Source organism: Leucopleurus acutus (assembly GCF_964270905.1).
Source record: "Leucopleurus acutus genome assembly, chromosome: 4".
Taxonomy (NCBI): domain Eukaryota; kingdom Metazoa; phylum Chordata; class Mammalia; order Artiodactyla; family Delphinidae; genus Leucopleurus; species Leucopleurus acutus.
In genome coordinates this window covers 124,472,097-124,488,121 of record NC_139146.1, presented here as the reverse complement: position 1 = coordinate 124,488,121, position 16,025 = coordinate 124,472,097, and the positions used below count along the sequence as shown (strand labels likewise).

General features: G+C 39.4%; 1 protein-coding gene across 1 annotated transcript in view; it reads right to left on the bottom strand.

Annotated features, from left to right (window-relative positions):
- Nucleotides 1-16,025, bottom strand: part of DCHS2 (dachsous cadherin-related 2) — a gene marked incomplete at both ends in the record, with an annotated part of 285,527 nt that overhangs the window by 22,298 nt on the left and 247,204 nt on the right. The window contains 2 exons of the mRNA XM_082837826.1: nt 3,531-3,682; nt 6,726-6,937. Of these exons, the coding sequence (XP_082693952.1) occupies nt 3,531-3,682; nt 6,726-6,937 (364 nt within the window). The remainder of the gene's footprint in view (nt 1-3,530; nt 3,683-6,725; nt 6,938-16,025) is intronic.

Sequence of the window (16,025 nt, the reverse complement as noted above, 5' to 3'; positions counted from 1 at the left end):
TTTGCTCTTGCACTGGCCCTTCAAACTCAAAATGCCCAGAAAAAAAATCCCAATCCCAATCTATTCTTCTTCCTGCCTTTCCTATGTGGAAACTTCAGAAGCATTTTCTATCTCTTTCCTTGTTGAATAAATTCAACTGATCACCATGTTCCTATGGACTCCATATCTGAGTCAACTAGTAAGTATGTCCCCTCCTCCCATCCTCACAGCTTCATCCACATAATAGATCTTTGTCAGCTGTTGTCTAGCTTAACTGGTCTGTCTGATGCTGGTTCTCTGTCCTGCAAGACAACCATTACCAGATGTCCTTAAAAATAAAGATCTTAGCATGCACTCAACTGCTTACACTTTTATATAGCCTGCAGAATAGAGTACAATTTCCAGTATATGGCATATAAATTTCTCAAAAATGTGCCTGTGACCTACCAGACTCTTTTTTTGTTGTTGCTTTGTTTCATTTTTCACATCACTGACTGAGATTTTTCCCCCAGTTTTATTCAGATATAATTGATACATAGCACTGTATAAGTTTAAGGTGTACAGCATAATTTGACTTACATATATTGTGAAATCATTACCACAATAAGTTTAGTTAACATCCATCATTTCACATAGATGCAAAAAAAACCCACGAAAACTACATTTCCCCTTGTGATGGGAACCCTAAGAACCTACTGTCTTAACAACTTTCCTGTATATCTTACAGCAGTGTTAGCCATAGTCATCATGTTGTACATTACATCCCCAGTACTTATCTTATTGGAAGTTTGTACATTTTGACTATCTTCCTCCTATTCCTCCACACCCCCAGCCTCTTTTTTATAATCCCACACTCAAGTGCTTCTCAGGTGCACTGTACCACTTGTTATTTCCAAATATACCAAACACTTTCACGTGTCCATGTCCTTCCTCATGCTTCTTGCCTGGAAAGCCTTTATTCCATTTTCCATGGGGACTCAACAGACTGAGGTTGCAATCCCAGCCCTGCTGCTTATGAGTCATGTATTTTGGAAAAGACAATTAACATTTCAGCCCATCTCCTACCTTGTATATATAATTGCTTTTTATTTTTTCTCTCACAGTCATAATGAGTGTTCAATGGAGTGTATGAATTTAGCATTGCTCCCGGCAATAACTGCTCTTTGACCTTGAATATTTATGCTACAGAAAGTGAATTTTTAAACATTTAAATTTGCCTAGGGCTTTTTTGTTTCTCATTTTTATTTAAAGTCGCTGAAAAGACTAACTAAATATTGGCCCTAAAGTTTTATAAGACTTACATGAATATCGATTACCAACTTAAGCAGGGATAAATCTCACCCCATCAATTATAACTCAAGCAGTGGAGAACAGTGATTCAAATCCCATCTCTGCATGCTCACAACTAGACGTGTTATTTCACAACTGTGAGTTGGAACTTATTTTATATTACTATTTTAAGTTTCTAAAGTGTTTTTTCTGTTTTGTCTTTGTAAACATACAGGTATATACTCTAAAGATTCATTCACATGATACAGTAAGAAGCCCTACTATAACCATTCACACAGGCAAGAATCTCAGTTCTACATTTACTGGCTGCCTATTCCTGGCAAAAGACTTTACATCTCTGAATTTCAGTTTCCTCACTCTGTAGATCTTAAGTCTGTTATGAGAATTCAACCGGTAAAACAGGTGCTCCATAAATGACACGTATTGTGATTATTACTATGCTTCCTGCCATGGGTTATCAGGGCACTCAGTTTTAGAGTTCCCTGAAAACAAGAACTGTTTCATGTGTCTTTATATCCCCAGTCTCATGCTTGGTAAATAGTTTATAAAATTCAGAAATATCAGTCAGACAGAACTAAAGAACTAATTTTTCATAGTCTGTCCACTGAGTTTTCCTATATGTGGCTTAATATGAGAACTAAAAATTATTTAATGCATTTATATTGAGTAGAATCACAACTGACAATATCTTCCTCCCCCTCATTTTATACTGTAAAAGAGAGAGCTAGAATTAGGAATATCTTCCTGTGTCAGACAAAATAGCGAAATTCAAAAGTTAAAAACAAAAGTTAAATGCTAAATGACATCTTTTCCAAAACATTCACTAAAGGTATAGCAGGCTGGGGAAAATCCTCCTATTTTTCTCACTGCCTTAAATATCAGGAAAAGCACTAAAAAGGCAGAGAAGCCACAATGGGGGAGGGAAGGGGGAAACCCTGGAGAGGCAGGGGGTTCAAAATGTTCCCTTGCCTCGGTGACAGTGGAGACTGTGTGTTTGTGTGTGTGTGTGTGTGAGCATGAGTGTGGTTGCCTCTGAGTCTCTCGGTGGCAGTGTGTGCAGATTTCATCTTCTCTCAGTTCCTGCTTCTCCCAGCTTAAATTCATGAGGTATTGGAGAGGGGAGCTTTTAAATATTGCGACCAATTTAAATGTTGGAAATGGTAACGTTGAAACTGTGACTCAAATAGGAAAATGCTGAAAGGAATTAAATTTAATTGTTAATTATGCTTCATTGAATAAGAACATTGTAACAGAAAGTCATTGCAATCAGGAAATGCTTAGTTCCTGGAACATAGTAGACCTTCAAGAATCTCTGAATTTGTAATCACTCAGGTGGCAACTAGGCTGAGATTTACCTGCAGTCATCTATGGAGAGAAAAAAAAAACTTTACACTTAAAATTACTATAGATACAATGTAGCAGGAATAGGTTATAACATATTTATACAATTGATTTTAATATATTTATATAGTAAGTATCATGACAATTGATTACACTAAAATAATCCTGAAAAAATTATACTAGTTAACACAGAGTAAGGTCTTAAACTAAACTTTTAAAATACCTTTGAAGTAATATTTTGAAATATATTAAACAAAAAGAACTAAACAATCAAGCGTTTAGAGTTGGGAAGTTTTTCAGAGTTAAATTAATCCAGTCCACCCAGCAACAGATCCCATTTTAATTGGCTCTTGCTACTCAACCACAGGAACACACTGCACTTTCTTCATATAACATGTAAGTAGTCTGGCCTAGGAGAATATTGACACTCAGGTAGCTTGTATTCCTGTTTTTTCCCTCAATAGAAGGTCTGCTCTGTAGCTTGTAGGGTGGAAACAGTGTGATTTGGCATTAGAACACCTGGCAGTGAGACCATGACTAATGGTTAAATGGTTCTGTAACCATGAGTGAGACACTGCATGTCCCTTGTCTCATTAGTGAGTGAGAAAAGGCCTAACTGAACTTCTCTGGAGGTGACCGTGAGGATTAAAAGAAACACTGTCTGGGCATGGTCTTTCGGAAGAACATACAAATACAAGGCAGACTGAAAGGCATGGTGAGGAAGTCAAGCATCTCTTTGACCCCAGGCTTCCCAAGTGACCACTTCCCCAGAGACAAACAAGGTTCACAGTTTCTTAGGTTTTCTTCCCGAAGTCGTCCAACTTTATGGGTGTGCTTTTACTCAAAGAGGCCTGCAGGGTAAGCACTGTGGGGCAACAAAGCAGAATAGCCGGTCAAACGGATCTGAGTCTTGGACAAACCTGTAGGCTCTGGTGTACTCATAATCCAGAACTGCACTTGCTGTTAGCACACCGCTCAGTGTGTCCATCTGGAACGCTTGTACTTGGTTGCTGGAGAGAATAGAATACTCGATGAGGCCGTTTGTCCCACTGTCCTGGTCTGTGGCAAAAACCTGTGAGGAAGAAACTCCTCCGTTAGGTAAGGATTGAATCTGCAGAATGGGTTAAGCCTGTTTTTCAGAGAAATGCATTATGAAAGAATCACATGGTCAAACACACTTTAAAGACAATGACCAAAGGAATATTAGCCATGGCTGAAGCTTACATTTATATTAAAGTGAATAATGGGTGAGAAGACTATTCTGAAGATTCATTGAAAGGATTTCCAAGTAATTTTCAGTAGGAGTACTGCATGCTTTGCACTAAATAAAACAAAACCTAGATTTAGTGCTAACAAAGTTAGGTCCTGGTGATTTATTTGATGAGTTGTCCAAGTACTAGCGTTGAAGATAAAACAAAAGTTCTGTATCACTCTCCATGGAGATATATTATTTAGTCTGCTTTACATTTTAATCACAAACTAATTCTATGAGTGGATTCAAGATCTCGTTTAAGAACAAGCTGACAGATTAATTTCTTTCTATTTATTTTAAAAAATATTTATTTATTTATGTATTTGCCTGTGTTGGGTCTTAGTTGCGGCATGCAGGATCTTTTAGTTGTGGCATGCGGGATCTTTAATTGTGACATGCAATCTCTTAGTTGTGGCATGCAGGATCTAGTTCCCTGACCAGGGGTCGAACCCAGGCCCCCTGCATTGGGAGCATGAAGTCTTAGCCACTGGACTACCAGGGAAGTCCCTCTTTCTATTTATTTTTATCTTCTAGGCCCCTCAGCCTTGGCCTGAGCTCCCATCCCCTGTCATCTCTCTCCTGGGTGACTGTACTGATATCCTGGTGGGTTTTTGCTTGTAACTCCCTTCCTTTTCAATCTATCCTTCACACTGCTGCCAGAGTTCTCAGGGGATCCAGAACCTCATCAGGACCTCATCAGAGGGCACACACCAGCTATTTGGTACAGAAAGGCAGCAACAGACAGTTCCCTTCGAGATCACAAGGAAGAGAAACTTATCTGCATACCATCAGAATAAAGTCCATCATGTCCCCTAGGTCGTACACTTAAATGAGTTACAGAGAGTAGGCCTCCCAGGAGGCATATCAGTTAGGGTCTTTGGATGCCAGCAACACAAATCTACTATGGCCAACTTCATCAGGAAAGAAACATAGCAGAAAGACAGCGCCCAGGTGAAGCACAAGAACCTGAACAGCTCTAAGGCACAGCTTCTTTGAGCTGTTGCCATCAAGACAAATCACCTCTACTATGTCTCTGTCTGGTGTCCTACCACCCAAGATTCAAATTCCAGGGAGAGAAAGTCTCTATGGGACCGAGGCAGTTGACAGTACCTGTGGCAGGGTGGGGTGGGGGGGAGGTCACCACTTTGACCGACAGTCCCTTCAAGACTGCATCTGGCAGAGGAGGGTCAGTTCCTAAAGGGAGTTTGTGGGGCTGCAACCAAAAGGAGGGTGCATAGGCAGTGTGGTAGCAAAAAGCAAGAACTCCAGAGCCTTCTACATTCCTGTCTATCTGAACAGGATACAGGCAAATGGCAGTTCTAGTTTCCTGGAAACTAAATGATCTAAAAATACAAAGAACAAAGTTCCTTGTATCCTTCTCTGACTGGGCCTTCTTGAAGGTTTATCACCTGAACCACTGGCAAGTCAGGCTCTCTCCCTGTCGGGTGTACATGGGCTTTAATGGGACCCTCACCTTCACATATTCCACATGAGTGGTCTATCTCTGTCCAGGTTAGCATGTGCGACAAAGCATGATGCACCAGCACCCCAGGGAGGAGTCCTCTGTGACCAAGCAGGCCCCGCAGTGGCGCTGGAGGCATCCATGATCCCCGCTGAACAGGCATCACTGGGGGTGCGGGGGCTGAACAAGAGAACGCCTTTACCTCCTCACCTTCCTCTCGAGCATCTCTGTCATGGCTAGAGTAAAGGTGCAGCACTTCTGGAACAGGCTGGAACCTGGAGCAATTAAGCTCCAATCATACAAAATAAATGGGCAGAAATAACGTAGGAAATCCCGGGAATTCTGGACCATATGGGGAGCACAGAGCTAAAACTCCAAGACAGCTGAGCCTCTACTGGTCTTGTTTGCACTGTCAGAGGCGAACGTGTGCATCTGAACTGGGCAGGAATCAAAGGAAAGTGTCTCTATATGTTCAGGTGAAGGTAGCTGCACAGTAACCTAGGGGATCACCTGGATCCCTGCCTCCATCTACCACAGAGAGAAAGTCATGCAGTGCTGGGTCATGGGAGTGGGGTTACAGAGGCCAAAGGGAATGTCCCACTAGGCTGCTGACTGTCAGGATGGGGGTTTATACCCACTTCCTGTGCAGATTCCCAAGAGCCTGTAGGTGTTGTAATGTCCGGGTTCTTGAATTCAAAACATCGGTTCAACCTTGAAGGGAAAGGTGAAAATGGGCACCAGTCCCCGCAGCAGGTAGAGTCTATCAAGGATGGGTGGGTTTGGAGCCTGAACAAGAAGACTGTCATGTGAACAGACCCTCTTTTTTCAGAGCATGGGGCTTTGTCCCAAGATAGGGCTGGACTTGAAACAGCAGATCTATGACTTTCACATGAGACACCTGCAAACCCAAACCAGGGGCCCCTTCCATGTGTCTGTGCTGCCGCCATGCTCATCTGGCTGCAGCTCCACCTGGCAAATGCCTGCTTACCCTTTAAGACTGAGTGCAAACCTCATTCTTCATGAAGACTGACACTCTCCTCCAGGAACAGTCTGTGCCTCCTCTTTTCTCTCATGACATTCAACATACACTTCTAATATAACATTAGTGATTTGCATTTAAATTGTATACTTAGTCTTCTGACTTCCCCACTGAATTGTACACATGTGTAAGGTGAGCTGCTTTTTGTGCCCCTCTAGATTCCCTGCTAGTGTTCTACGGGGGCCCTAGAGAAAGCAGGTGGGTCTAACCGAGCACGAAATGGATGGGGGAAGGAGAGTGAGCTCAGAAACTCCAGACTTCCTTCAACCTAAAGTTCCATCCAGTGCATCAAATATTGTATATGCCAAGGAAAGATTTAAAATTTAATTCACACTCCCCCACACACAACACATTTCTGTTACCTGTATGATGTGAGCATTGTAGAACTGGCCCTCAGACACTGATACTTGGTAGATGCTTTGCCCAAAGCATGGTGGATGATCGTTCACATCTTGGATGAAGACTGCTACTTTGCTGTAGGCTCTATGCTCCCTACTCTCAGCTAAAACGATGAGCTGAACTTCATTTCTGACTTCAAAATCCAGAAACTTGGGTTCTTGCACAGTGAGTTCTCCTAGTTTTATTTCCAGAGAGAGAAAAAAAAAAAGGAAAATTATTTTATTTTATTTTATTTTTTTTTTTTTTTCGGTACACGGGCTCCTCACTGCTGTGGCCTCTCCCGTTGCGGAGCACAGGCTCCAGACGCACAGTCTCAGTGGCCATGGCTCACAGGCCCAGCCGCTCCGCGGCATGTGGGATCTTCCCGGACCGGGGCACGAACCCGTGTCTCCTGCATCGGCAGGCGGACTCTCAACCACTGTGCCACCAGGGAAGCCCAGAAAATTATTTTATTTAAAAAGTCTCAAATCACCTTTGACCCATATGCTCACACGCTTACCTGTCCCTCAACTCCTCCCACTGGCTGGGCCCCCTTTCCTAGTGCCTGGGGTCATTGTGAAAAAAGGTGAGAACAGGCAGACATTTACACGGTTCAGACATGCAGGAGGGAAAGAAGCCATGAGTATCTGAAATCTGGGCGCTTTCTCTTAAGTCATCTTTCTGTCTCCATATTTAGCCCATGTCTGCAAAGTCCACCTTTCAAACATCTCCTGAATCCACCCTCTCCATTTCCCTGCTGCTGCCCTCCTCCAAGCCACCAGCATTTCCCACCTTGTCCCCTGTGTTAGTTTACTTAATTGGCCTCCCCACTCAACCAGTTCCCATTCTGAATTAAGTAATAAAAAACAACACTGTGACTGTCCTGCATAAAACCCTTGATTGGCTTCCACAGCAATTAAGATGAAGTTCAGCATTTTTAGCCTCCCCAGGACCACCTGCTCCAGCCTCTCCCACCTGAGAAATCTCATTCTTCTCTTTCTCCCCTTTGCTCTGTCTGTTCTGGCTGTAAGACTCATACATGTTCTGTTCCTCAAACGCTCACTTCAGAGCTGTCCTGCAGGCTTTTCCATCCACCTGGAATTGTCCCCACTTCTGTACATCCTCAGGGTTCTTTCCAGACCACCCATCCCTGTACCATCACCACGTCTGCCCCCAACAGACTCTCCAAAAGTGCCTGCAGGGCCTTTGCTCACCTAGTTCTGCTGAGTTATTCCTCTTGGTTTAAAAGATTCACAAGGTGAGGATGGTTATCTCTTACATCACCATCTCCCAAATCCCTAGCTCAGGTTCTGGCACATGGAAGCACCCAGTAATATTTGTTACACCCCCAGGTAACAAGTAGAACCAGGTGAGGGAAACTGAGCCTTGAGGTTTATGCCCTACACAGGTTTTTCCCCAGACTAAGAAAATTCCTCCTCTGATAGAATTCCCTTCTCTAGTTTCTACTCTGTTTTGTTTCTTCCCTTTTGCAATTAAATTTCTTACTGAATTGATTGTTATTATTATTCCACTGTCATGATTTACTTAGCTCTCAATGTCAGAAATTCCGTCGAGTGGAGTCTGCTGAAGTGCGTACTGATTTGGAGTTTGAGAAACCTGAAACCAAGCCTAAACCCTAGCCCTGGCTGTTTCATTTAGGTAAAGCACCTAGCTCCTCCACTACTAAGCTTGTGACCTGTAGTAAGTGACTCAGCTTCTGTCGAGCTGAGTCTCATCTTCTGTAAAACGGGGATATGAATAATGGCTCCATAGGGTTGCTGGGAGAGTGACACAGTGCGTGTGTCTCTCACGCCCTCCATCTGCAGATACAGATTTAATAACTGTATAAGCTCTGAATGTAGAAGGAGAACATTTAATAGCTATGGACTATTAAAATTTGCTTTTCTGGTGAAAGAACCTGTACAGTTTCTGGAAATATGACCTGGAAGCCACAGTTCTGATTGCTCTATCTGAACCAGTTCCCCTAGAGAACCAACGTAGGCCAAGGAAACTTCAGGCTATCATGTACCTACCTGGATGCTAATAGTAATCATATCCTGTTCTAATAAGTCTAACTTTGGCATTGAGTGTTTTGGGGGGATTTTATTGCTTCTGTTATTAAGAAAAAATAAATATTTATATACTATATGAAGAACTCACTATACTGCCAAATTTAAAACTTCATAAATTCACTTTCATTTATTGTCATCAGATTTAGTTGTCAATTCAGAAAACCAAATTACTTTTGCAAACCATGGTCTGATGTTACCAAAACCCCTCTTAGCAAATTTAGAGTAGATTTAAGGATTGGCAGCTGAAGAATCATTAAAATGCATGCTGATGAGCTGCTAATGAAAGAATATGGTTTTTAGAAGTCTCTGTGGAACAAGAGCTGAGCAGAGAAGCCCCAGTCTAGGTGGACCCAAAGCTCTCATCTGGAGCTCTGTCTCCATCAAACAGGGCATTCAGCTTGCTACCATGTTCTGTTACTATTAGTAAAGAAAAATAAAGTGAAACACAACACTAAATTGCCAGTGTCACTTAGTAGAAAGTGTGCCAATTAAAGTGCAGATCAAAGTGGATTTTCTAATAAAAGGCTTGTGTTTAGGCTTTGATAATTGGAATTTTGCACTTGGAATGCATCTGCAGTTCTAATGCTTTCCTTGCTTGGTTTTTATTTTTGACATAATAATTGGCACATGCTGTGAAAGTTGTGCAAATAGAAAAGACAAAAACCAGAATGTGAGATGATTCAAGGCTGGCACACCTACTAGATCCACAATTCGCCTTGGATGATCTATGTATATTTTTCTCAGAGACATCGAGGATTTACTGTCACCAGTGAGATGAAAGTACTACTGGGCTCTGTCTAATATATGGGCAGAAGTCCATGCTTTCCTTAGACTAACAGGCTCACAAATACCAACTTTTTGTTCATTCTTATATGTTAGCATGCCAGTTATTTAATAACTTGAGAAGAAAATTGTAGTAATATTTTCCTTCTGATATATGGACTTGTACAGCTTTTGTCCAAGTTTTAAGTACACATCAAAATGAGATTTAGATTCTTCAAATACTCAGTGTTTGATAGCATAAGTGAGTTACTTCAGTCAATTACAAACTGTGCGCACATATATGTATATGCCCAAAGCAGAACGTGATAAACATTTATGTTATCCAAAAGCTTTTAAACTCTCTGCTCTAAAGCTACGTCCTTGAAACACTGAAAGTTTGATCATTTTGTTTTATGTTAATCTACCAAATAATGGAATGAAAACCACCATCTGTTATTTACATAGACGATGTTAGTCAAATAGTCAAGCTCCAAAATTCCTTCTGGTTTAAACAGTGAGTAGTAGATGTTTTTAAGTTATAGTGACAAGAAGTTTAGATGCAAAAGTAAACCTGTGGTTTGTGACTATGGAACAGGGCACACTCGGGCACAAGTGGACAGAAAACACAGTTCTCATCAGAGAGCCATCTAATCATAACTTACTAAACCAATAACTAATAAAATGGTTTTCTCGCATTTTACCCTGTTTACACTGCAACATTAGAGATCAAGTTTACTGATTTGTCATACATACCAGTTTTCTATTTTAACTGGCTTATGTTTTAAAAAATATACATTGATAAAACCTGTGCTAGATGCCTTTAGACACAAATTTAATGATTATGTGTCAGGAAAGATGAATTTAATATCATAATTAAAGATTCTTAGAAATGTTTCCTGATGAAAGTATGGTAAACTACAGACTGGAACAATCCTCATCATAAAAACAACTAAAATGCTTGATAAATTGTAAGTGTGTGTGTGTGTTTGTTGAAATGCATTACTGAGTTGCTACAGTAGTAAGGAATCCTCAGAGGAAAAAAAAATAAATGAAAACAGTCATTCAGGGAGGCAAGCAAGCACTAAAAGCTTGTTTTTGTTCTAAGGGTTTTTAACATAACCTCTTCCTTGAGATTCACTTCTGATAACTGCACAGGGTGCGGAAAACAAGGGAAGAAGCCTGAACCCACAAAAGGTGAAAGATCCAATAGGAAAACCAAAATAAAGCTGTAAACCTAAAGGCTACATATGTTCCAAATTAGTGGTCAATATCAAAAAAAAAATTAAAAATGAATGCACAGAAACTTGCTTTTCTTGACCTTGATGTCAGATGAAGGAGAGAAAAAGTCTCTGCTGAGAATTCATTAGCTTAAACCTGAATTTATGGTAGCTATACTATCATATATATATATATATATATATATATATATATATATATATATTTAAATTCCCCAAAATTAATGTAAGCCATTACATCAGCTTTGCTTGATGAGTGTCTAGGTGATTTGCAGAATCAAAAACACATCCTCCCTTTAGGGAAAAAATTCAACCCAGGCTTCAAAGAATCCTCAAAGAAAAAGTTTCCAGGACAATGGAGTAGCTTATAGTTAACAAGCACAAAAATCACAGAGAAGCAAGGCACCATGAATGACAGCCAGCAAATCCATAGATAGCAGAATAAATCTTCAAAGACTTAAGATGCAGAAATTATTGGACACAAAATATGTAATTATTAAATATTTAAATATATAAAAAAGAAGGTTGGAAGCATTAGCAAGGAGCAAAAGGTTATTTTTTTAAAACACCCAAAAAGAGTTGAAAAAGAACCCAAGATAACCTCTGGAAATGAAAAATATAGTTCCTTAGGCTGAAGAGAAGAGGCAAACAGAGATGAAAAATTTGAAAAAGATGTAGGAGAGAGCGATATGACCCCAATATTTGTCTAACTGGAGTTCCAAAGAAAGGTACAAATAAGTGGTATTTAGATCAACAGCTGACTTCTTAATGCAACAAGTGGAAACCAGAAGACAGTAGGGTAATATCTTAAATATGATAAGAGAAAATAACTATGAACCTGGAATTCTAAACCCAGCAAAAATATCTCTTAAAAACAAGTATTAAAGACTTTTTTAGACAACTAAAATGTGAGAGAGTTTACTGCAACAGACTCTCACAAAAGGATGTACTTTAGGTAGAAGTAAAATGATTCCAGAGGAAAGTCTGAGATGGAAGAAAGAACAATTAGCAAAGAGAGTAGCAAAGAAGCAGGTAAATTTTAAAATATTAATAATGCTTAATCTGAAAGAACTAAAATTGTGGTCAAAAAAATCTTATAAATTGGAAAAGGGATATTAGAAGATAAAGAATTCTAAGTCTCGTATATTATTTAGGAGCATGATATTGATTAATGTTAGGCTTTAATTGTAGATGTCAAAATAGCTAGGCTAGGGCTTCCCTGGTGGTGCAGTGGTTGAGAGTCCGCCTGCCAATGCAGGGGACATGGGTTCGTGCCCCGGTCTGGGAAGATCCCACATGCCGCGGAGTGGCTGGGCCCGTGAGCCATGGCCGCTGGGCCTGAGCATCCGGAGCCTGTGCTCCGCAATGGGAGAGGCCACAACAGTGAGAGGCCCACATACCACAAAAAAACAAAACAAAACAAAACAAAAATACCTAGGCTAACCATTAAAAGAAAGAAAAAACTATATAACTTCCAACAAACAGAGAAAAATGGTCATTCCCAGATGATTGTATATGTTGAATGTTCAGAAAAATATCAGAATCAATAAGAGTTTATAAGTTTGCTAGATACAAAATTAAAATATAAAAGCTAATTTCAAGTGTACACACCAACACTGTCAGAAAAAGCATTTTTGGGGACTTCCATGGCAGTCCAGTGGTTAAGACTTCACCTTCCAGTGTAGGGGGTGCAGCTTCGACCCCTGGTCGGGGAGCTAAGATCCCACATGCCTTGCAGCCAAGAAACCAAAACATAAAACAGAAGCAATATAGTAACAAATTCAATAAAGACTTTAAAAATGGTGCCTATCAAAAAAATCTTTAAAAAAAAATAGAAAAAGCATTATTTTCATTTACCTCAGCAAGAAGTATAAAATATTTAGACTAAATCTAGCAAGAAATATGCTATAGAAAAAACTTTATTACAATTATTAAAGAAACAGTAATTTTATTAAATTATTAACAAGTAATTGGTGTGATTTTCCATATTATTCCTGGATTCGAAGATAATACTGTAAAGATACACATTTTCCCCAAACTGGTATTTAGAATTAATATAATTCCAGTAGAAATTCCAACAACCTAAATGTCCATTGGTGGATGAATGGATAAAGAGAATGTGGTGTATACCTACAATGACAGATTATTCAGCCTTAACAAAGAACATCCTGCTATATATGACCTGGGTGAACCTTGAGGACATATGTTTAGTGAAATATGCCAATCACAGAAAAAAGAAATATTACTTGATTCCCCTTATGTGAGGTATCTAAAGTAGTCAAATTCAGAAGCAGAGAGTAGAATGGTGGTTGCCAGGGGTAAGGGCACGGGAAACAGGAAGTTGCTGGTTAGTGGGAAATGAAGCCTCATTCAAGATGAGCAGGTTCTAGAGCTCTGCTGCACAGTGCCATGCCTATGGTTAACATACAGTTTTGTGCACTTAAAATGTGTCAAGAGAGTAGATCTCATGTTAAACGTTCTTACAACAATTTTTTTAAAAGTCAATCAAGAAAAGTTTTCATAGATGATTATTACCTACAATGCATAGCTATGCAGGACTTTGTGAGATTTAAAAGAAGGACACTTTGGCCTGATGATTAAGTTACTTAAATTCTAGATTGGAGCTATATGATTTTTTTTGAGATTTGTTGTTGTTGTTGTTGTTAATTAGGGTAAGGTTCCATCTGAAATCAAATGTGTATGCCATAGTTATATGGGTTACATGCATGAAGGTGTGAACAGCTGTATATAATCCCAAAATTCATGAATAAATATCCTTTCCATGGAAAAACAATCCCAATAGGTGTGTGTGTGTGTGTAAAACTTAACAAGTGGATACAATGCTTTATATTAGAGCCAGATAGACAATAACAGCTAATATACTCATGAGGAAGAATCTGAAGATGGGGTAAATATTGTAGGGTTGCTCCTTCCTTGATATGACGATTTATAAAGCAAATGTAATTAAGACAGTGTGGTGTCAATGTGTGGATAGACAAAGAGAAGAATGGAAAAGAGTCGAGAGTCCAGTAGAGTCAGGAAGCATGATGTACGACCATGCTGGTACTGTAGATCACACGGTAATAAGCCCATTGGAATAACTGGGAGTCCTGGTTGAAAAACAAGAAAGGAAAAGGAAAGGAGAGAAGAGGAGAGGAGAGGAGAAGAAAGGAAAAGAAAAAAAGAAAAACTATAACTCACATAAAACACAAAAATCAATCCTAGATGCACTAAAGATATAAATGTGAAACACAGGAAAACTATAAAAATTTTAAAAGACAATGTGAGAATATCTTCATGATCTCACGGTGGGGAAGAATTTCTTAAACAGCCTACAAAAAAGGCAAATCATAAAATAAGACTGATTCATTCTAACGTTAAACTCAGAATGTGCCTTAATGAGAGTGAAAGACAAGTCACAAATTATTAAAAAAAAAATTGTAACAAAAAACAAAGGATAAACACTAATAAAAATATATTAAAAATCCTTACACTTCAACAAGTAAAACACAAAAAACTTAGCAGAAAAATAGGCAAAAGATATCAATATGCATTTCACATAGAAGAAAACAGAAATAGTCAATAAACTATGAAAAAATGCTCAAATATATTCGTACTAAGGGAAATGTAAGTTACAACCACAGTGGGATAACATTTCACACCCACCAGATTAGCAATAGAAAGTAGGACATGGACAACTGTGACAGTTCTCATTCAATGCTGGTGGAATATAAAGTCAGATGAACCACTTCATAACACAATTTGGCACTATCTGTATAGCTGAACATAGGCACCCTCTGAGATACATGCCCATCCTACACTCTAGGGCCTACAGAACTCCTTACATGTGCACCAGAAGACACATGCAAGATTGTATCCCCAGACAGAGAAACCTTGCTGTCCATCAACAGCACATTGATAAATAAGTTGTGATATAGACTTACAATAGAATACCGTAAAGCAATGAAAATTAAAGAACCCAGCTACACACATTAACATGGGTGATTCTAACTTTGAATTTAAAAAACAATATCAATAGAATACATAGAGTATGAATCCATTTATGTAAATTTCAAAGCAAAATCAATGCTTTTACTATATTCCTATTTGTAGGAATACATTTACTGTAAGTCACAAGGAGATGATTATCCTTGAAGTCTTGGCATTAATCAGCCTGGAGCAGTGGAGAGAAAAGGTGCAATCACACAAGGGCCCAAAGGGAGCATAGGTGATAATGGTGGTATTCTATTTTATAGCCTTGGCAGCAGGTACATATCATTCTTTGCTATTCCTCCTTAATGTGTTCATAATGGCTTATGCACTACACATCACAGTAAAAATGTTGAGCAAAAAATCAAGCTGTAGAGGAGTTCATTCAACATAATTCTATTATGATGTTTAAATCAAAGTAAAACTAAATAACGCATTTTTTAGGGATTCAAATGTGGTGGGAAAATTATAATGAATAAAAGGCAGGGATCAATACCAAATTCAGATTACTGATTTGCCAATGACCTCTGGGGTGAAATAAGACAGATGTGAGAGGGAAAGGACACACAGGGGCTTCCTGAGTTTCTAGCCATGTCTCATCTCTGGAGATGGGTGGCAAAAACATGGGCTTTTATTTTACTACTGTCCATTAAACAGTTGTATACCTCAACATACCATCTTGTAGCTATTTCACAATAAAAGTTTGAAATACATTTCAACTTAAATAAATGACTTCTTAATTAAAAAATAAAGAATTTTCTGTGGATGACTTCTTTGAACTAACCCTAGGCATATTTTTTCTGTATTTTAATGAGAGACTATAGAAAATAAGGCCAAACCTGGGCCATGTTAGGTGCGTGATGGCAGAAGGATTTGGGTGACCTGGGAAAATGTGCATACTCTGATATTCACCTTCTTCCTCAATGTTCTAATCCCAGCTCCTTTCCCAGAACCCTCAGACACCCGACTGCTAGAAACTTAAAGCTTGGTTGTGTTTGCAAATGGCCTTCTTGCCGACAGGCTTCCTGCATCACCCCTTAACCAAATGATAGGGTGAAGAGATGAAGACTTCTTGCAGGCTACCTTAGAGAGGTTGCTGAGCAAAGGCTGCATGGACCAAAAAGTCGTAACACTACCCTGGATGAGAAGGCTTTTGCTTAAGAAATGACCCCTCTCAATTCTTCCCATGTGCACATAGTATGGATTAAATAAGGCAGTTGTATGG